General features: G+C 35.0%; 1 protein-coding gene across 2 annotated transcripts in view; it reads left to right on the top strand.

Annotated features, from left to right (window-relative positions):
• LOC111147077 (kelch like family member 1) overlaps positions 1-23,187 on the top strand; it is a 388,136-nt gene that overhangs the window by 316,058 nt on the left and 48,891 nt on the right. For both annotated transcript variants that reach the window (XM_022502961.1, XM_022502960.1), the window contains one exon: positions 2,719-2,881. In XM_022502961.1, the coding sequence (XP_022358669.1) occupies positions 2,719-2,881 (163 nt within the window). The remainder of the gene's footprint in view (positions 1-2,718; positions 2,882-23,187) is intronic.

Here is a 23,187-nt window from a genome sequence, read left to right as displayed (position 1 = left end):
AAATGTTCCACTTAGATGTCTAATAGTCCCCTCAAACATGGTATCTTCAAAATATAGTTCTCAAATTTTTCAATCAATTTATCTATCTGTGACTTGTCCTTTTTATTCACTTACTCAGATTCAATCCATTAGCATGTTCTAGCAACAAATATCCAGAGCCATAATAAATCTCAAATATTTCTACTTCTCTGTATTTACTCCTTAACCTACTAGTTAAACCCACCATCTTCTCCTTTTTGGATAACTGCAATTTCCTCCTAATCATCTCTCTAGTGCCACCTAAACTGACTCCAATTCATTTGCTACAACACTACCAAAATAAATTTCATGGTGATCATATACCTCACAGATAAACACTTCAGTGATTTCCCTTTGTCCTTACAATAAAATCCAAATTCGCTAGATTTGTTATAATGATCTGGTCCTTTCTGATGGATATATCTTTAAAAACTTTATTGATGTTTAAAGTTTATCTTGATATAATTAATTATTATTGAGACAAGTGAATGATTATACATATGTCTACAAAAAGCCCATAAGATATTTCCATATCCTTTGGAAATTGCCTCCAAATATTTACAACTTATTCATCCTTTCTGAGCCCTATCTTTTACTTTGAGCTGTCTAGAGAAAGATCAACATCCAAAGTCTATGCCCTTCGATTTTGGCAATCACTAAGTCAGAACCCTATACTTCACATGAATATCTATTTATTGGTGTGTGTACAATAGCATCCCTAAGTTAAATATATGTATGTGAGCAATTTGATATTCTAATACAGTATCCTATATTAAATTATAAAATATGTGTGAAGGACTTGCTTACTGTGAATAATATACTTATTCCATTTTAGTTAAGTATTCATTGACCAGTACGTATGAACTCAGCACAGGAATGGACTTTGTTTCCCTTGTTAACCTCTGTGTTCTTGGCCCTGTGTGGTACTAAGAACAATTCCTGACACATGACAGACATTCAAAAGAATGAGTAAATGGATGAATGAACACAGGGTCATTTATTTTCAGGTTTGTGTTGAAAGACAATTCTCCATGGGTCTCTAACATTTTTGCACAACTTTCAAGCAAGGCACCAACTGCCCAAAAGGATATTAATATGATAGAGAGAGTTCCTCTTTCCTAAGTGAAAGGCAGACATGCTTAAACGTGTGAAGATAATGTCTCCTTCTGTAGTAATAGGCATGTAGGTTTATTGCTCATTGAAAATTATTTCCTTTCTCATAATACAATCCACTGCATGTTCAAGTTCCAATTGACCCTTGTCAAGGCAAAAAATGCATTAGACAAATTTAACAAGCCAGGAAGAATTTATTCAAGGGTATTGCAACATGGAAGAGAGGACAGAATTGAGGCTGAACTCGACCTCACCAAAACAAAACGGGAGTTTTTTTAAGAGCTCTGGTAGGCACAGGGGATCATAGGCAATCTGTGTTTGCTAATTGGCCTTATCCAAAGGTAAGGCAAATTTTCTATCTTCATGACAAGTTTTACAACCTGAAGCAAGGTATCAACTGAAGTTAGGCTCTCAATATCTTTCTTGATGCTTACATTTCAAAGAAATAATCCCCAGGTCCTTGAGAAAAAAGTCCTGGGTTGTAACATGAGTAGGAGGCATTTTAAAAAGATTTCCATCTAGAAAGGACAGAGAAATAATGTGCAATTACACATTTTCTAAAATAAATGCTCTAAGGAAAATGAGGTCAGGGCCCTAGAAGCAAGAAAAATCCTGTCTAAATTTTGGTCAAGCTGAGGGAAATGTTAGGGTCTTTTTGGTCATCCTCTTTGGGTCACCCTATTGGAACCAGGGCTTGAAGAGCAAGCGAAAAAAAAAAAAGTTGATACTATTGCAGGTGGTACAAGTAATGAACTACCTTTCCCTTCTGACCTGGAGTCTCATGTTTTCTACCAATATCCATAAATTTATGGCAGTCTAACTCTTCAGCTGGCAAGTAAGGTAAAATCGCAGACTCTTCAAAGCCCTTGACAATCAGACTTTGAACTTGGGAGGAAATTTTATCAGAATTTCTCTCTATATAATGAAATCATTTCAGCCAATATTAACATGATATTTAAATATTTAGCAAATGTTAGCATTTAAGAAAATTCATCTGTAAAGAAATGGGTATACTGGAAAAGCAATATATATGAGAGTGTGTGTGTGTGTGTGTGTGTGTAATCTGCTTCTATTGATGACTTGATATTAATTTAATTACCTATGTTTAGTGATCTCAGTTTATAATATGAAATGCATCATAACCTTTAGTTAACTTTATCACGAAGTTAGTAAGAAGCCAAAACACGGAAAATCCTACCCTGAATTTCAAATTGATAATATTACATTGCTTTAATGTAACATCGCTTAAAGTAATAAACTACTTTAAGCTGGAGTGTAGAAATGCTCTTCAAAAGTAGAGGCACAATATGTGTCATCTCTGATTTTTAGAATTTGCCTCTTCTTAGAGACATAAATAGGGAAATTCACTTTCTTTTATAAAGCATCTAGATCATATTAATTTTTGGTTCTGAATTTTTGTCACTTTAACAAGTGGTATGATTAATAGTAAATAGTTTCTATCCCATTGCTATTGGGTGATGGCTAGAGCTTACTCTGAATTGCATCACAGTTTTTGCTACTAATCTGATTTTTTAAATCTCACTGAGAAACAATCAGTCCATTCAGTTTCCATTTCTCCTGTTTTAGGTGTAACAGTACTTGAAGGTCCTATTTATGCTGTGGGAGGCCATGATGGCTGGAGTTATCTGAATACAGTGGAGAGATGGGACCCCCAGAGTCAGCAATGGACATTTGTAGCCAGTATGTCCATTGCCCGAAGCACAGTTGGTGTGGCAGCATTGAATGGCAAGTGAGTAGATTTTTCTTCCTTTATCTGAGTAAGTATCCTTTGAGTAAGTATCGTTTTTAAAATAACTTTTAGTAAGCTGACTCAATGAAAAGGTCTTTAAATATTTTAAGATTGCTATTTTTTTCTTTAATTCAGTCATCATGGATAATTGACAAATCAAGACTGCGTATTTTTCTGGTTGCCTCACCAAATAAAAGAGAATTCAAAACTTCCCATTAATTGCCAGTTAAAGCAACATTGAATATATTTCATGAAAATTATTTCCACTGGAGATCTGCATATTTACATACTTTATGGTAAAATTACCTGAGGAGCATTCAAAATGCTACTAAATGTTTGGTGCCTAGTATGTATTTTTTGTGTGATTATACTAGTGTGTCCACTTTCCACCATTTTCATTCCTATCATCCTAAATCAAGAATTTTTCGTTTAAATACTGTTGAAATTTGGAGCCAGATAATCCTTTACTGGAGGTGAGGCTCTGTCCTGTACACAGCAGGATGTTCAGCAGAATTCTGGGCTTCTCTCCACTAGATGCCATCTCTGTCTCTATTCCAGTATGACAAATAGACATTGCCTCATATCCTATAGGGATGACAAAATACACTCCGTCTAACTCCCATGAGAACCTCCTCCCCTAAACAAAGTTAGTAACACATGGGTCCTGAACAACTGCCAGTGTTTCCACTCTGGTTTCCCTACTTCTCTTTCCCTTACCATCCACTTGCTAAAGCAGTCAGAACAATTGTTTTACAAATACAGATCAAAGGTCATTTCTCTTCAAGGTCTTCTCTTTGCAAACCAAATGGAGAGCCTATCTTCACCAAAAGAGATCCATTGGATCTTGCCCCCACCTACTCTACTTTTTTCTTTCCTCTTTGCTTCAGCCTCAAATACGGCAAGTTCTACCTGCTCAGTCCCTTTGAATTTGCAGTTGGCATCGAAACCATCCATTTTGGCAGTTTTATTGAGACCGCTCAGAACCATCAGCACCAGCAGACTGGCCCCTTCTCCCGAGACCTCAGGGTTCCAGTGTAAGGGTCCCTCTTTCATGTCACAGACACCAACTCTTGCTAAACAGTGGCCCAGTAGCAGATGTATGGGCTTCAACAACATAAGTTCCTCCTCCAAACGTCAAAATCTTAATTATTATAATCTATTCTTTTTGTTCCTCCGTACTTGGGGTGGGAGTTATTTCCTTTAGTTGATACATTTATGATGTAGGATTGATAGGAACAGTATCTCAGACAAAGAAAAACTGCCAAATGGGATGATCTCAAGGCCAACTGAGTGGTTTCAATAAGGCTTATTTTTGTAAGTGTTAAAAACCGCCAAGTGGATACAAAAAGAAAGGATGGGGTGATACTCATAGGAACATGAAAAAAACAAAAAGGAGCAAGACCCTTCCCCTAGGGGAGGCCTAGCCCCTAGTCTTTTCATTACTTTCTTGCATGCATTACTGCCAAAAATGGAACCAGGTGGCAAATCAGAAAAATGGTTTGCAGAATTGCAGCCCCAACATCAAAAAGTACAGTATAGAAGAGATAATGTGAAAGAATGTGAGGACAGCTTAATAACTGAAATATACATCATGAAATTCAAAATGTTGGTCACCTGGGTGGTTCAGTTGGTTAAACGTCTGCCTTCAACTCAGGTCATGATCCCAGGATCCTGGGATCCAGCCCCACATCAGGTTCCCTGCTCAGTGGGGGGCCTGCTTCTCCCTCTCCCTCTGCCTGCCACTCCCCCTGCTTGTATTCTCTTTCTCTCTCAATCTGTCAAATAAATAAAATCTTTTAAAAAATTTCAAAATGTATGCTTTTTGAAATGTGTGCTTTAAAAAAAAAACAAAGAAAATCAAGAAAATGCTTACCAGGGTACAATCTGATGTCTACTTTTCTATAACTTAATACTTGGAGATTCATTTTAATAAACTCAACTAGGTCTTTCTTTTACTTAGGAAAGTTTTTATGCATTGAGAAGTTTTAAAAAATTGTTCCCTTTCCCATTAGTATGCGTTCATGTTGGTGATTCTGTGTGTGTTCCATACCCATAAATTCCTTTTCTCCCTAGTAATTTTATTTCTTTTCCACTTAACCTGAGATTTTTTTTTTCTACACCGCAAATTCAATCATTGCCATTTTATTTATGGACTTTATTATCTCCAACGCAGACTTAAATTTTTTGTATTTTAAATTTCCTTATCTGATAACCCTATCTGACACCTTTCTTTCCTATCTATTTCATATCCATCTTACTTCAATTGAGTGTGCTGTCTTATCATCTTATCTTTAAAAGCTCTTGTATCATGAAGTGTACATTTTCTTAAATTGTTTTTGGAACACAATTTACTTATTTTTCCTAGAAATCACAAGTCATAAAATACACATTTTTTAAAAGTATCAATTGCTTAAATAGTAAGATGTTCTTATGTTATGAAAAGACTTCTTACCTGTGCTCTGTTGTTCTTTGTTTTGTTTTCTATGTACTCCTTGTGATTTGTCCTGTGACAGGCCATTAAGTCTTAATTTCTCTCATGGTCAGTATGTTTAATTGTTCTCAAAATCCTACTCTCAAATATTTTGTTTGAAGTTTAATTAACATCCATAGCCACTAACGTTTCATATTAGATGAGAAAGGAAAGATGGAGCAGAATCATGGAAAGGCAAAGCAAATTGCTACCTGTCAATTCAGTTTCTTTCTTTTTTTTCTTTTTTTTGGTAAGCTACATTTCTGTAGCATAGTTATGTGTATCAAACGTTCTAACTCTCTACTAGTATTGTCTTCAGTATCAAATAATATCTATCTATACACATTCCTGCTGGATTCTTTTTGGGTACAGTTAAGAAAAATCCAGAGTCCTACTATCACTGATGCTTTAGAAAACCATTGTGTAGGAGAGTGAAAAGAGTTAAAATTATATGCATCTCTTCAATGCACAGTGGTAGAGTGCTATGTAAAAAGTGGTTAGAGGTGCTCCTTCAATAGCTTCCAAGTTATATGGAAATTTGTCAGAAGAGGAAATTGAAGCTTAGCTCCTCCTTCCATCTCATCTCATTTGAAAATTATCTAAAGGAAAATTCTTACAATTGTTTCTATGTGAATTAGATACATCCCATTCCCCACTCCTCTCAACAGATTCTTAAAAATTCTGTTACCAAAAAAATATATATATATATATATATATATATATAAAATTCTGTTACACCTTTTAATAGCAATCATAGGAGATGTTTTTTCATTTGTGTTAATATGGTCATTTTACTCAATAGAGAATATGTATTATTAATAACATTTTCTCCTATATTTACCTTTTCTTTTATTTTTTTTTTAAGATTTTATTTATTTATTTGACAGAGAGAGATCATAAGTAGACAGAGAGGCAGGCAGAGACAGAGAGAGAGAGGGAAGCAGGCTCCCTGTCAAGCAGAGAGCCTGATGTGGGGCTCGATCCCAGGACCCTGAGATCATGACCTGAGCTGAAGGCAGCAGCTTAACCCACTGAGCCACCCAGGCGTCCCTTACCTTTTCTTTTAAAAGAACTATTTTTCTTTAAGCATTACAATATTTTTACTTAAAAAGCACTTATTTTGGAGATAGTAAAATTTCACATTACTCAACATTAAGTATATTTTTTTAAAAACTTTCTTGCAAGCAAATCTATTCACGAATAGTAAAACTTACCATAATAAAATGAATATTTCTCTTGGATGCTAATGTCCATAATTCCTGGGCAAGAAAGCATAGGTCTTTTTTGCCTTTTTGCTTTTCCTGTTATTTATTTATAAGAAATAGTCCATTTGTTTATTAGTGACTTTCCCTTACCACTTATATTTGATGCTAATGGATTCATTCCTTGCATTCTTTAGAAAATGTATATCTCATTGATAGAGCAAATCTGTTCAACAGAGATGACAAATATCTACTCCTTCATTATCTTATTCATTTGCTGCATTATTCTGTTATGTATTCTGTAACATACATGCACCTCTCTCTATTAAAGTTTTAATACATTGCTTATCTTATTCTAGATCCCTAATAATTACCTTACATTATAGCTTTGTGAACTTTCCCTAATACTTTACTTTGAAATATCTTAATATATGTGTATTTTGTTACAAATCTTCTCCAAACTCAATCAGAAAAGGGTGGGATAAAAATCTAGCAAATCAAATATTTAATGGACAGTTTTATACACATTTTCACATGTTATTATAACTAAATTATCTTTCCACTTTCTTCTAATGCACCCTTCAAGTTGGCTTTTAAATTGGCTATCCACGGAATTCATTATTTGGATTGTTTTTCTTGTCCTTGTATTTTTTGGTCAGCTAGGTTATGTAATATCTTAAGAAATCCTCTTTTACTCTAATACCATTCTTCATAACAAATATCACAGTGGGATAGCATTTAATCTTAGTTTTTATTCTTGAAATTGTCACATTTTAAATGAGTACATTTTTTTCCAAATTTAAGCCTATTCTACAAAAACGTTTTAAATGATTTAAGTTTCAAACAGTCTTTTTCCTTTAAAATCAAAATAGTATAGCTCTCTTTTGAGTATCTTTTTTTTCTCCTGGGTGTGATTTAATGACCTCAAAATTCTGTGGTTTGATGACTCTCTGTTAATGTCTAGTTGCTTTTCCTGTTTTACTCAGAGAGAAACATAATTACTAGAAAGTGGCCTTTCACGCTCAGACCCGTAGCAGAAAATTGTTTCAACATCACCTTCTGACAGTTGTTTATCTTTTTCTCATCTCTACTGACATGATTTTTTCCTCTTGTTTGCTTTCACATCTCACTAATGTGTCATGGTAACCTGACTGTTGCCTCTCTAAAGATTGTTTTGAACAATTCTCCCAATTAAGACAAATAAAAGCCAGTGAACAGCCCTCTTAAGTTTAGATTCTTTATGACACCATTTGTTATAGAAAAATAAGAAATTGGTTCCTGAGTCACCTGAGTGGCTTGGTGGGTTGAGTCTGCCTTTGGCTCGGGTCATGATCCCAAGGTCTTGGGATGGAAGCCCTGCCTCAAGCTCTCTGCTCAGTGGGGAGCCTGCTTTTCCCTTTCCCTCTGCCTCTTCCCTCCCTCATGCTCTCTCTCTCTCTCTCAAATAAATAAGTAAAATCTTTTAAAAAAAAGAAAATAAATTGGTTCTTGGCTTAAAATTAATGAGTGTATTCTGATAAATTCAAGGGCAAAAATTGTATCAATTTCATGAAACATTTTGGTTTAGTCTCCCAATAAGACAGAGTAAGCTAAGTGGTAGATACGTCATATGCCAGCACAGCCAACAGACTTACTTGATAAATGGAAAAAAAACAACAAAACAATGGGTAGACATTGTGCTGTGGTGATTGGCCATACAAAACCTTAGAATCCCCAGCTATCTGTACCAGTGATTCTTTTTGCTTTTTCTTTGCTTTCTGCTTGATTCTTTCAAACTTTGTAGCTAATAGGTCATTCTGTTTGCTTCTCTTTATTTCCTGAGTTAGTTCAAAAAGCAGATACTGATACTGCCTAAGCACATCCATAAATTGGTTTGAATTTTAATAAATGTATGTGACAGACCCTTGAGAACCTGCAAAACAGACAAAAACAGCGGGGTTTGCTTCATGATTCACTATGGCTAAACTGAGTCCGCTTATGCATTCAAAACCTCATGTTAATAATACTCATGGGGCAGTAGCAATTTCTGTGCAGCCTGAAGCTTATACAGCTTGAAGAATCATAAGAGGAATCAATGTCTGTTGTTTTCTCCAGTATGTCCCAATATCTGGCACAGTAATTTAAGCCTTAGGGCCTGTCATTTGCAAGATGCCTTCCAAGAAAGAGCCTATTTTTTTTAATTCAAACTTTGATATTCTTTTTCTTAAAGATGGAAACCCAAATTGTATAACTTTTTTTATGAAAAGCAATTTGTATTAAAATTGTATTATCTTAGAGTCACGCATAAGGGGAAAAAAAAAAAAAACGTGTGTTTGCTGAGTCCCACTTGGGACTAGTAATACACTCTGGAAGTTCATCATTTCTCTCCTGGGGTAGGGAATATATGTGTGTGTGTGTGTGTGTGTGCGTGTGTGTGTGTGTGTGTATGTATATATGTATATATATCCCCTTAAATGCTCTTTTAATCAGAAGTATTTGACTCCCATATTTTAGATCAAATAATTTTTAGCAAGACAATTTTTTCTAAATAAAATACTCTATTACTCCTGTAATTCCTCCCCCAACTCCAACAAAGTAAAATATTTAGAAGCTCAGGAGTTTTACAAAAATATATCCAAGTGTGAATTTTTGTTTTCTCATTAATCCTATCTGGAACTCAAGGATGTTTCAATCTATATATCAAGATTTTTCTTCAGTTCTGGAAATTTTTCTTCTAGCATATGCAAAATTATAACACTTATATGTCCCCTTTTATTTCCAGGAGCTGCTATTATTCACGTATTTATCCTCCTGGATTTTTTTTTTTCTAGACTATTTTGTTTCAGGTCCCCATCTATTTAAATCTTTGTTCTATGCCTTAAGCTATTTCTTCCTCATTATTTCTCAAGGCCATTCATTTGGATCTCAATATCATTCTGTCCAAATATATTTCCATAACTGTTTAATAGAAAATAGTATATTTTAAATATATATATTATATATATAATATGTATATTTTAAAACACTTTTTAAAATCACCATTAATTTTCTTTTGTGGTTGCAAATGAATTCCCTTAGAGTTTCCTTTCTTTTAAACAATTTGGCAGTTCTTCTGCAATTCTATTTAGATGAGAAGGTTTATAGATTATTCTAGTTTTCCTCTCTGACAGTTGGGCTGGAGTTGGTGTCTTTTTTCCCTTGTGGCAACAATTCTCAGTGCTGGCTACATATTCAAATTATCTTGGCAGCTTTTAAATTATGGATGCTGGGCCCCAACTCAAGCAAATTTTACCACAACCCTTCTAGGTAGAGTTCATGCAAATACATATATAGATAGATAATATATGTTATATATAAATATATATAATATATATTTATAATTTCAATATATTATGTATCTTTAAAATACATATTTATATATATTTTAACTTTTCCTTGATTAATCTAAGAACTACTGTTAATAAGGTCATTGTGTCTCAAGATTAGGTGACTGGACTGCCCTAATTGATGGAATTCTTACAGACGGTGAGAAAGGCAACTTGCACTCAAACCTCATGGGGTCTGTTGTGAAGAAGCAGTGAAACCATCAGTACTCTGTTATGGCTTCTGGACAGACAGAGGGTCCCTGTTCTGCAGTCTTCATGGCGTCCCAACCTCAGAAGACTGAAGCCATCTGTTCTACACATTTTTGGCTTCTTAGGAAGCCGAAGTCAAGGAAATCCAAAAAGTCATTTAAAATAAATGTCAGCCTTCTCTTTAGGGATCAATGTCTACGATGCCAACTTTTTTGCTGGATTTGTTCTTTGATGATTCTTACCAGTGGACTCTAGTGTGTCTTCCAGAAACTTATCCAGCCCACATTGTGGAAGCCCAACAATCTTACAGCCTTACTTCTACCCAGTAGCCTGAGCATTTCATCACCTATTTACCTCCCAGAAGCAAAAACTTAGAGTTAGAGGTAAAGAAGAGAATTTTGTTAAGTAACCATAGTCCAAAAACATTTCCCTTTACAAAATTAACTTCCAAATAATGCTTGAGTTAGATACAAATATATTTAGATTAGCATTGGTGAAATATTTCACCTTGATTTGTTTTTTATACTTCCATATTATACCTAGAATCTCCTGAAAATTGATATTCTCTACCAGGAATATCACTTTAACAGTAGACTTCAACATTTAAAACACAAGTACAAAATACAAAAATAATAACTCAGCTCTGAAATGTTTGCCATATATATTATGAGATTTAAAATAAAATGTTAATTATTGCTAAGAACAATCCAAAGAGAAGAGCTCATATCTCTAATTTAAAGATTAACAAAGTGAGAGTCAAAGAGGTTAAAGGATCTTCACAAAATCACAGAGCTAATAAATGATTAAGCTTAATACAAACAACCTTCAAAATGTATGATCTTTCTTCTACCAACATGCTTCATCGTCATTTAACATGAAAGCAGAGTCATTTCCCCAACTTTATTTAATTTAGCAGTTATTGAAATATAATCAATAAGGTATAATCAATAGGCTATACATAAAAGTGAGACAAGATAATCCCATTGAAAGAATTGCATGAAATGATTTAGGAAATTAATTACTTCTACAGTGCTGTTCTTTTACATTACTCTTGAAATCAATACAAATATAGAAAAGTATTACAATTATGTTAAAGCAACATCTTTACTAATTGGTATCCATCATATTTTAAGTACATAATAGTAGAATATAATTAAAGTAGGAAATGCATATAATGGTACTTCATAAGTAATCTGGATATTATGTTATTTATAAGATATTTAGTATACATATTGCGTCTCAGAACGAGGATTTAAATAAAGTTTAGCAGAATCATGGGTAAAGGAGGGACAGAATCTTACTAAAAGCATGGGAAATCTTACAGAACGCTTCCTTTTTGCATTAGATCTGAAGGGAACAGAATTTCATCCGACGAGCTGAGGTACAGAATGTTAAAGTTCAGGAAACATATGGGTAATGATAATACATCAAATGATAAGGGATTTGGAAATGCAATGAAATTAAGCCTGGACTGGTGGAATGAGGCCAGGTTATGGAGAGTCACTGTGCAACAGCAGAGTCCATAAGACAAGTGTATTAGCAAGAAAGCGCCTGAGCATGTTTGTGTTAGCATGATTTTTCAGGGGGGCACTGTGAAGAAGACAAGACTGCAATATGAGAGGCTGCTGGTGCACACTGGCCGTGTTATATTAGGTACTCTGGGGAGTACATGTATAAAACACAGACCCTATTGTTACAGAGTTTACAATCCATTTGGGAATACAAGACATTAACATTCAGAAAATAGACAACAGTGGAAATTTTCATAGTACACCAAATTTGTGAATTCGTTCATTTGCCAAAATGTTTTGAACTTTAAATATGTGTTAGGTGTTAACACATAACCAGGCAGGTGTTAGGTTAAGCCTGTTTATGAAGCCTGGGTATGTCCCTGTCCCTTGTCAAATTATAAACAAATGAGGAAAGAAGTATATTGGCATTTTATGTAATTTGGATTACACATATTTGTTTTTATGTTCATTACTAACATCCTGTGTGTAATTGTATATCTTTGAGAATAGTTACAAGCACCCTGGGAGAAACTGGTTGTCCTGAAAATTACATTGAGTCTCATTTATTTTTTAATCATCCTATCATTCGTTAAAGGAGAGCAGCTAAAGGGTATCATCCGGGAACATTTATTTTTTAGTATTTCTACGTCATTAAGGAAAGTGAGCTTGAAACCTCAAGATGCTGATATTATCATACACAATAAAGTGTATTGTGTGTGTTTCAGTAGACCCTGGCTGTGATACAGTAGAGAGCAATATTTGAGTCGGACAATTGCTCAGATATTAACATCACCAACTGAATTTATGATATCTTTGCCAGTGGTCGGATAGGATATCTTAAATTCTCAGTTTCTGTTGTGAAAAATTTCAACAAATATTCTTATTTGCCAAATGGATGGCTCTTGATTTGTCTGCCATATCGAACAATAAAATCTACCTCTGGCTCTTTCAATACTTCCTCCATGATATGTGTCCCATCTCTCTGGTTTTGTATCAACGGCCGTATTTACACATTGGCATCTTCCTTACATTTATCTAGATAGTGGGAAAGATTTTTTTAATGGCATTATCACTTGTCTCTGCACATAGTCCCTACAATGATCTAAAAACTGGGGTTAGAGTAATCTAATTAGAATACAATTCTAATGATGCCACTCTTCTGTATAAAAGCCCTCCTCAGAGTCTCACATAAAATCAATACTTTTTAAACTGCCTTCTATATCTTGCTTGCCCTCCACCCCACATTTTTTTTCCAACTCTATCTACAACCTTTTTCTTTTAACAACAGTATTAGTTTGGGTTCACTAAGCAACAGATGTCAATAATGCATGGGATTGGCTGTTCAAGAGGTTTATTGGAGAAAATAGCCTTAAAAAATCCAGAGGGTGAAACAGATTTCAGACCATCATGCTTGACCTATCTTCTGTGAAGGAAAAAGGGGAGGAAGGAGTATTGGGATTGGGTAGAGAGAGCCTCAGACTGCAACCCTATTCCAAAAACAGTTTGGCCAGCCCCAGAGGGACTCCAACAGGCAAATCTTTGATACAGAGAGCCCCATGTGTTGCGGGAATGGGCCCCTGTTAGCACCTTCACCATGCACAATCACTGTCTGGGAATGGTTGGAAAGAAGTGTGGCCTCTGTGGATGCACTCAATCGTCAATTATAGGTGGGCACATTTTTATGGTTGGCTTAACACCTGATTAAAGTTGCCATTCAGAGCCTGCTTTTTACTTCTGTGTTATGCTCAAGTGACTCCCTTCTCTTACAATGTCTTGCATCTGTGTTTGTGAAAATTATAGCCAACCTTTAAACCACAGTTCACTTGCCTCATCTTCTGTGATATCTTCTCTAATCACCCAGTTACAACCTACTGCCTCTATAACACTTTTCTGTATCACCTCAATTGTAATTTTTGCCTTAAAAGCCAACAGTGCCTCGCTACAAGGGAAGCTGGCATTTAGAAGGATAGACTTCAAAATCTATTGTGATTGCCTATTTTTGGATGTGTATGACATTCCTACTTTAGATAATGACAAAGTATTACATGAAATCATCCCAATGATTTTCATAAGAGGAAACATATATTCATTGAGCAAAATATTTAGAGAGGGCACTTTTTGTCAAAGGTTTTCAATCAGTATTTCAAACTGCCTACAAGGAAACAAACATAGATGGAGTTCTCAGTAATAGAAAGAAGGTAGACTAGCGGAGTGTATTTAAATCTTTAACTGATTTCATCACAAGCCTTCTCCACATCCCCACTGTGATATTATAGACTAAAATTTGATGAGAAGACTTAGGGTCTTGATACATTGCTACCATATTCTTCATCATACTGAATGCTTACATAAGGCTAACTATTTGCCATATACTTTTCTAAGTGCTTTGCATGTATTATTCCATTCAGTCCTTGAAGCAACCCTGTGGGTTAGGTACCGTCACATACCAATGTGATGTGATGTACCATCACATTGTACAAATCAGGAAACTGAGGTACAAGAGGCTAAGTAACATTTCTAAATCACATGGCCTAGATGTATTTTCATTTCATTTCATTTCTTTCTTTTCTTTTTCTTTTTCTCTCTTTTTCTCCGCCCCCCCACACCCCAAACAGACAGAATGTGTTGATGGAATGGATGAAGAATTGATATTAGGAAAAGGATCCAATCAATACATCTTCATTTGAAAATATTTCCTGAGTCTTTCATTTTTTCTTCTATTAACTGCTACCACATCAGTATAAGACTCTCATCTGTCACATACACTATTGTGGACTCATTCATGCTCATTTCTCCACACCATATCTCACAGGCAATTTTTTGAAACATAAATGCAGTTTCATCATGTCTCTGCTTTAAAAAATTCAATAGTTTCACATTGCTCTTAGGATTAAAAAAAAAAAAAGAATTCTTATTGGCGCATAAGGCCCCACATTGTGTGGTACTTTAACTCTTCAGGCTTACAGTATACCACACTGCCTGTCCCTTAACTCTCCAGTTTTCTTGCTACACAGGCCCTCTTGCAGCTCTTCAGACATACTCCTTTCTACTACTGATGCCTGCATACCAATGTTCCTTCTGCCTAGAATTCCTTAACCCCCAAATGAATCCTAATATTTCACCAGGTTTTAGCTCAGTCATCACTTTTTCACTCTGGAAAAGAAGCATTCCTTTCATCCTATGGACAGGTACTAAAGTAACACTTGTTTGCAGGCTTCATTGATTTACACCCCCCCCCCCTGGTGCACTCTGTAAGGAAATGAACTGGTAGGAGTTATACCATAAATATTGGAAAAATGAATGAATGATGAAAGAATCCAAGAAATGAAAATAGTATAGTAGTAAAAGTGGATGTTGGCCGACTACTAAACTTCCACGACAACCTCAATTCTGTATGACCCCCTCACCCCCGACACACATGCACACCACACAACATGAATGAAAGATGCTAGCAACTTTTAAGGTAGGCAGATTACTGGTTGGAGACTTTCTGCCTAATGGTTCTAGTACTAGTGTCATTTTATATTGTGGCAGTCATTATCCATCTTGGCTGAGGATTCAGTCAAGTTCTCACCCTACAAAACTTTGAAATGTCTCTGTGGTTAGGCATCCTCTCAGCCCAATCATATAAGAATCTCTCTAATTCAGACATTAGTATTCTTTCAAAGGTTCCCAGATGATTTCAGTGGGAAGCCAAGACTGACAATCACAGTCTCAGTTAAGGAAAGAATGGATACAATACATCAGTACAAAGTGTGTTTTCTTGGCAGAGCAAGGAAAAACAAAAATGTATCTTAAGCCTACATGATTTTGTAGGATTGCATGAAAAATATCCCTATGCAACATAGTCCATTTTGTCCTGCCTATGATCAACGTTTAAAAATCATATATTAGGGGCACCTGGGCGGCTCAGTGGGTTAAGCCTCTGCCTTCGGCTCAGGTCATGATCTCAGGGTTCTGGGATGAAGTCCCGCATCGGGCTCTCTGCTCAGCGGGGAGCCTGCTTCCTCCTCTCTCTCTCTCTGCCTGCCTCTCAGCCTACTTGTGATCTCTGTCTGTCAAATAAATAAATAAAATCTTAAAAAAAAAATCATATATTAGCCTGTTAGTATTTTACATCATAATTATATAAGAAAGCATTTGTATATACTTTATATTATATGCATATATAATATTGGGTAAATTCTCACAAAGATTATATATATACACACATACACATATCACACATATACATACATATGTATATGCATTTATATTTAATATCACTGAGAAAACTTTGTAATGTATATAAAATATTTATAATTTTATTTCTCTATTTCTCCATTTCCAGTTATGTATGTTGTTTTCATTTAATTTTTTGCACAGAACAAAAATCCCTAAATGAACTATTATTTAAGGATTCATTGTTTCTGAAGTAAAACTATTTGATAATACTAGAATTAAATCACCTTAATCGTTAGTTATAAGTATTTACGGTGCTACTATATCCTTGATGGTTATTTTTAAAAACAGTTTAGAAAAGAAGATTAAGGGGCGCCTGGCTGGCTCAGTGGGTTGGGCCTCTGCCTTCGGCTCAGGTCATGATCCCAGGGTCCTGGGATCGAGCCCCACATAGAGCTCTCTGCTCAGCAGGGAGCCTGCTTCCCTTCCTCTCTCTCTGCCTACTTGTGATCTCTGTCTGTCAAATGAATAAATAAAATCTAAAAAAAAAAAAAAGAAAGAAAAGATTAAAATAAATAATAATTAGTAATGTTATAGTAATTTATTTGACACAATTATTACACCAAAAGAAATTTAAATGTATTATTATTCACTTAAAATAAATATTCTCTACATAGACAAAAGGAAATCTCATTTTTTATAAGAGAATGCTTTTCCAAGTTATGTAATTAATGGTAAAAATGCAACAATAAAGCAATATTAAGAACTGGCTTTATGTTATCACAATTTTTAATTAAAATGTGGTGTCTTTAATTTGGAAAAGTTTAGAGCTTCGGATAAATTTAACAATATTTTAAATGGATGATATTAATAGGTGTAGAGAAGAGTAATAATTTATTTTTCAGGAGAACAAATTAAGTGTCTGGTTGTATTGATATGGAAGTAGTAAAATAAATATTTTGAGGTAAATTATGTGAGCAGAATTAAATTTTTCTTTTATTTTATTCTTAAAATACTCATTTATTTATTTTTAGAGAGAGAGAGAGTGATTATGAATGGGGGGAGGGGTAGAAGGAGAAGGACAAGGAGACTTCGCACTGAGCACAGACTAATACCAGGCTGTATCCTAGACCCTTGATCATGACCTGAGACAAAAAAAAAAGCATCTAACAAGAGTTAGATGCTTAACTGATTGAGCCACCCAGGTAACCCTATATGGGAGAATTTTAATAAATATTTTATAGCAGAAGTCTTAAGGGGAATAATATATGCAATACCTATAGTTTAAAATATGTAAATAATTACGCATTTTGAAAAAGTACAATTTGGTAATATAAAGCATTAAGAAGACATTTTGAAATCCTTTATCAGAAGTAATCATGCAATTACAAAGCTTGAGACGTTCAAAAAATATTTCAATTAAATTACTATTTTTTTTAGTGCAGGCTTAATAGTTTTACTGAACAAAGCACAGAAAAATATTTTTACACTATTAACCTTGCTTTATTGAATCTGTAAGATATTTTTGGCAAACATAAGGAAGAAATTGAATGTATCACTCCAATTTTGAAATTATTCTGGTCTACTATTCATCACAGCTGCAAAAAATATGCAAATTACATTGTAAGGCATCCAGAGTTCATAAATCTGTGGCATTTATATATGTTACACTGTAGGACTGAAACATGTTTATAAAGTCAAATAATATCAAATAGTTAAAAAAAAAAATCATAGATCAATGAGTTTTGTAGGCTATCTATTTGATTAAGTAGTAATCAGATTATATTACAACTTGTAATACTCCAGAACCTATTTTGAAAGTGAACAATAAACTCCGTCTTTCCAAGTCCAATAGAAATTTATTTGTATTTGGTCAGAAATATGCAAGTGGATGATTACCCCATCCCCCCTATAAATACTCTACACTCTTAGTTTTCAGATACTGAAAGTTTCTGGCTTTCCTTCCACCTGTCTGGTCATTTCTTCTCTCTTTCATCCTCTTTTCTTTTAATTGATATTGAAGCCACTCAGGGATAGATTCTGGTCTCTGTTACTTTCTCTCTTAATACTATTTTCTTAACTGACCTTATCTGATTCTATGCATTTAAATGCCATGTCATTGCTGGTATGTCCAAAAGTTAGACATGTATACTTGAACTGAGTTGAACTTCTGACATGTATATTAAGCAGCCTTTTTAAATGTTCCACTTAGATGTCTAATAGTCCCCTCAAACATGGTATCTTCAAAATATAGTTCTCAAATTTTTCAATCAATTTATCTATCTGTGACTTGTCCTTTTTATTCACTTACTCAGATTCAATCCATTAGCATGTTCTAGCAACAAATATCCAGAGCCATAATAAATCTCAAATATTTCTACTTCTCTGTATTTACTCCTTAACCTACTAGTTAAACCCACCATCTTCTCCTTTTTGGATAACTGCAATTTCCTCCTAATCATCTCTCTAGTGCCACCTAAACTGACTCCAATTCATTTGCTACAACACTACCAAAATAAATTTCATGGTGATCATATACCTCACAGATAAACACTTCAGTGATTTCCCTTTGTCCTTACAATAAAATCCAAATTCGCTAGATTTGTTATAATGATCTGGTCCTTTCTGATGGATATATCTTTAAAAACTTTATTGATGTTTAAAGTTTATCTTGATATAATTAATTATTATTGAGACAAGTGAATGATTATACATATGTCTACAAAAAGCCCATAAGATATTTCCATATCCTTTGGAAATTGCCTCCAAATATTTACAACTTATTCATCCTTTCTGAGCCCTATCTTTTACTTTGAGCTGTCTAGAGAAAGATCAACATCCAAAGTCTATGCCCTTCGATTTTGGCAATCACTAAGTCAGAACCCTATACTTCACATGAATATCTATTTATTGGTGTGTGTACAATAGCATCCCTAAGTTAAATATATGTATGTGAGCAATTTGATATTCTAATACAGTATCCTATATTAAATTATAAAATATGTGTGAAGGACTTGCTTACTGTGAATAATATACTTATTCCATTTTAGTTAAGTATTCATTGACCAGTACGTATGAACTCAGCACAGGAATGGACTTTGTTTCCCTTGTTAACCTCTGTGTTCTTGGCCCTGTGTGGTACTAAGAACAATTCCTGACACATGACAGACATTCAAAAGAATGAGTAAATGGATGAATGAACACAGGGTCATTTATTTTCAGGTTTGTGTTGAAAGACAATTCTCCATGGGTCTCTAACATTTTTGCACAACTTTCAAGCAAGGCACCAACTGCCCAAAAGGATATTAATATGATAGAGAGAGTTCCTCTTTCCTAAGTGAAAGGCAGACATGCTTAAACGTGTGAAGATAATGTCTCCTTCTGTAGTAATAGGCATGTAGGTTTATTGCTCATTGAAAATTATTTCCTTTCTCATAATACAATCCACTGCATGTTCAAGTTCCAATTGACCCTTGTCAAGGCAAAAAATGCATTAGACAAATTTAACAAGCCAGGAAGAATTTATTCAAGGGTATTGCAACATGGAAGAGAGGACAGAATTGAGGCTGAACTCGACCTCACCAAAACAAAACGGGAGTTTTTTTAAGAGCTCTGGTAGGCACAGGGGATCATAGGCAATCTGTGTTTGCTAATTGGCCTTATCCAAAGGTAAGGCAAATTTTCTATCTTCATGACAAGTTTTACAACCTGAAGCAAGGTATCAACTGAAGTTAGGCTCTCAATATCTTTCTTGATGCTTACATTTCAAAGAAATAATCCCCAGGTCCTTGAGAAAAAAGTCCTGGGTTGTAACATGAGTAGGAGGCATTTTAAAAAGATTTCCATCTAGAAAGGACAGAGAAATAATGTGCAATTACACATTTTCTAAAATAAATGCTCTAAGGAAAATGAGGTCAGGGCCCTAGAAGCAAGAAAAATCCTGTCTAAATTTTGGTCAAGCTGAGGGAAATGTTAGGGTCTTTTTGGTCATCCTCTTTGGGTCACCCTATTGGAACCAGGGCTTGAAGAGCAAGCGAAAAAAAAAAAAGTTGATACTATTGCAGGTGGTACAAGTAATGAACTACCTTTCCCTTCTGACCTGGAGTCTCATGTTTTCTACCAATATCCATAAATTTATGGCAGTCTAACTCTTCAGCTGGCAAGTAAGGTAAAATCGCAGACTCTTCAAAGCCCTTGACAATCAGACTTTGAACTTGGGAGGAAATTTTATCAGAATTTCTCTCTATATAATGAAATCATTTCAGCCAATATTAACATGATATTTAAATATTTAGCAAATGTTAGCATTTAAGAAAATTCATCTGTAAAGAAATGGGTATACTGGAAAAGCAATATATATGAGAGTGTGTGTGTGTGTGTGTGTGTGTAATCTGCTTCTATTGATGACTTGATATTAATTTAATTACCTATGTTTAGTGATCTCAGTTTATAATATGAAATGCATCATAACCTTTAGTTAACTTTATCACGAAGTTAGTAAGAAGCCAAAACACGGAAAATCCTACCCTGAATTTCAAATTGATAATATTACATTGCTTTAATGTAACATCGCTTAAAGTAATAAACTACTTTAAGCTGGAGTGTAGAAATGCTCTTCAAAAGTAGAGGCACAATATGTGTCATCTCTGATTTTTAGAATTTGCCTCTTCTTAGAGACATAAATAGGGAAATTCACTTTCTTTTATAAAGCATCTAGATCATATTAATTTTTGGTTCTGAATTTTTGTCACTTTAACAAGTGGTATGATTAATAGTAAATAGTTTCTATCCCATTGCTATTGGGTGATGGCTAGAGCTTACTCTGAATTGCATCACAGTTTTTGCTACTAATCTGATTTTTTAAATCTCACTGAGAAACAATCAGTCCATTCAGTTTCCATTTCTCCTGTTTTAGGTGTAACAGTACTTGAAGGTCCTATTTATGCTGTGGGAGGCCATGATGGCTGGAGTTATCTGAATACAGTGGAGAGATGGGACCCCCAGAGTCAGCAATGGACATTTGTAGCCAGTATGTCCATTGCCCGAAGCACAGTTGGTGTGGCAGCATTGAATGGCAAGTGAGTAGATTTTTCTTCCTTTATCTGAGTAAGTATCCTTTGAGTAAGTATCGTTTTTAAAATAACTTTTAGTAAGCTGACTCAATGAAAAGGTCTTTAAATATTTTAAGATTGCTATTTTTTTCTTTAATTCAGTCATCATGGATAATTGACAAATCAAGACTGCGTATTTTTCTGGTTGCCTCACCAAATAAAAGAGAATTCAAAACTTCCCATTAATTGCCAGTTAAAGCAACATTGAATATATTTCATGAAAATTATTTCCACTGGAGATCTGCATATTTACATACTTTATGGTAAAATTACCTGAGGAGCATTCAAAATGCTACTAAATGTTTGGTGCCTAGTATGTATTTTTTGTGTGATTATACTAGTGTGTCCACTTTCCACCATTTTCATTCCTATCATCCTAAATCAAGAATTTTTCGTTTAAATACTGTTGAAATTTGGAGCCAGATAATCCTTTACTGGAGGTGAGGCTCTGTCCTGTACACAGCAGGATGTTCAGCAGAATTCTGGGCTTCTCTCCACTAGATGCCATCTCTGTCTCTATTCCAGTATGACAAATAGACATTGCCTCATATCCTATAGGGATGACAAAATACACTCCGTCTAACTCCCATGAGAACCTCCTCCCCTAAACAAAGTTAGTAACACATGGGTCCTGAACAACTGCCAGTGTTTCCACTCTGGTTTCCCTACTTCTCTTTCCCTTACCATCCACTTGCTAAAGCAGTCAGAACAATTGTTTTACAAATACAGATCAAAGGTCATTTCTCTTCAAGGTCTTCTCTTTGCAAACCAAATGGAGAGCCTATCTTCACCAAAAGAGATCCATTGGATCTTGCCCCCACCTACTCTACTTTTTTCTTTCCTCTTTGCTTCAGCCTCAAATACGGCAAGTTCTACCTGCTCAGTCCCTTTGAATTTGCAGTTGGCATCGAAACCATCCATTTTGGCAGTTTTATTGAGACCGCTCAGAACCATCAGCACCAGCAGACTGGCCCCTTCTCCCGAGACCTCAGGGTTCCAGTGTAAGGGTCCCTCTTTCATGTCACAGACACCAACTCTTGCTAAACAGTGGCCCAGTAGCAGATGTATGGGCTTCAACAACATAAGTTCCTCCTCCAAACGTCAAAATCTTAATTATTATAATCTATTCTTTTTGTTCCTCCGTACTTGGGGTGGGAGTTATTTCCTTTAGTTGATACATTTATGATGTAGGATTGATAGGAACAGTATCTCAGACAAAGAAAAACTGCCAAATGGGATGATCTCAAGGCCAACTGAGTGGTTTCAATAAGGCTTATTTTTGTAAGTGTTAAAAACCGCCAAGTGGATACAAAAAGAAAGGATGGGGTGATACTCATAGGAACATGAAAAAAACAAAAAGGAGCAAGACCCTTCCCCTAGGGGAGGCCTAGCCCCTAGTCTTTTCATTACTTTCTTGCATGCATTACTGCCAAAAATGGAACCAGGTGGCAAATCAGAAAAATGGTTTGCAGAATTGCAGCCCCAACATCAAAAAGTACAGTATAGAAGAGATAATGTGAAAGAATGTGAGGACAGCTTAATAACTGAAATATACATCATGAAATTCAAAATGTTGGTCACCTGGGTGGTTCAGTTGGTTAAACGTCTGCCTTCAACTCAGGTCATGATCCCAGGATCCTGGGATCCAGCCCCACATCAGGTTCCCTGCTCAGTGGGGGGCCTGCTTCTCCCTCTCCCTCTGCCTGCCACTCCCCCTGCTTGTATTCTCTTTCTCTCTCAATCTGTCAAATAAATAAAATCTTTTAAAAAATTTCAAAATGTATGCTTTTTGAAATGTGTGCTTTAAAAAAAAAACAAAGAAAATCAAGAAAATGCTTACCAGGGTACAATCTGATGTCTACTTTTCTATAACTTAATACTTGGAGATTCATTTTAATAAACTCAACTAGGTCTTTCTTTTACTTAGGAAAGTTTTTATGCATTGAGAAGTTTTAAAAAATTGTTCCCTTTCCCATTAGTATGCGTTCATGTTGGTGATTCTGTGTGTGTTCCATACCCATAAATTCCTTTTCTCCCTAGTAATTTTATTTCTTTTCCACTTAACCTGAGATTTTTTTTTTCTACACCGCAAATTCAATCATTGCCATTTTATTTATGGACTTTATTATCTCCAACGCAGACTTAAATTTTTTGTATTTTAAATTTCCTTATCTGATAACCCTATCTGACACCTTTCTTTCCTATCTATTTCATATCCATCTTACTTCAATTGAGTGTGCTGTCTTATCATCTTATCTTTAAAAGCTCTTGTATCATGAAGTGTACATTTTCTTAAA

The sequence above is a fragment of the Enhydra lutris genome, unplaced genomic scaffold (assembly GCF_002288905.1).
Source record: "Enhydra lutris kenyoni isolate GAN:26980312 unplaced genomic scaffold, ASM228890v2 scaffoldscaffold15, whole genome shotgun sequence".
NCBI lineage: Eukaryota > Metazoa > Chordata > Mammalia > Carnivora > Mustelidae > Enhydra > Enhydra lutris.
Note: the sequence above shows the minus strand (reverse complement) of the source record. Positions and strands in the feature narration are given on the sequence as shown.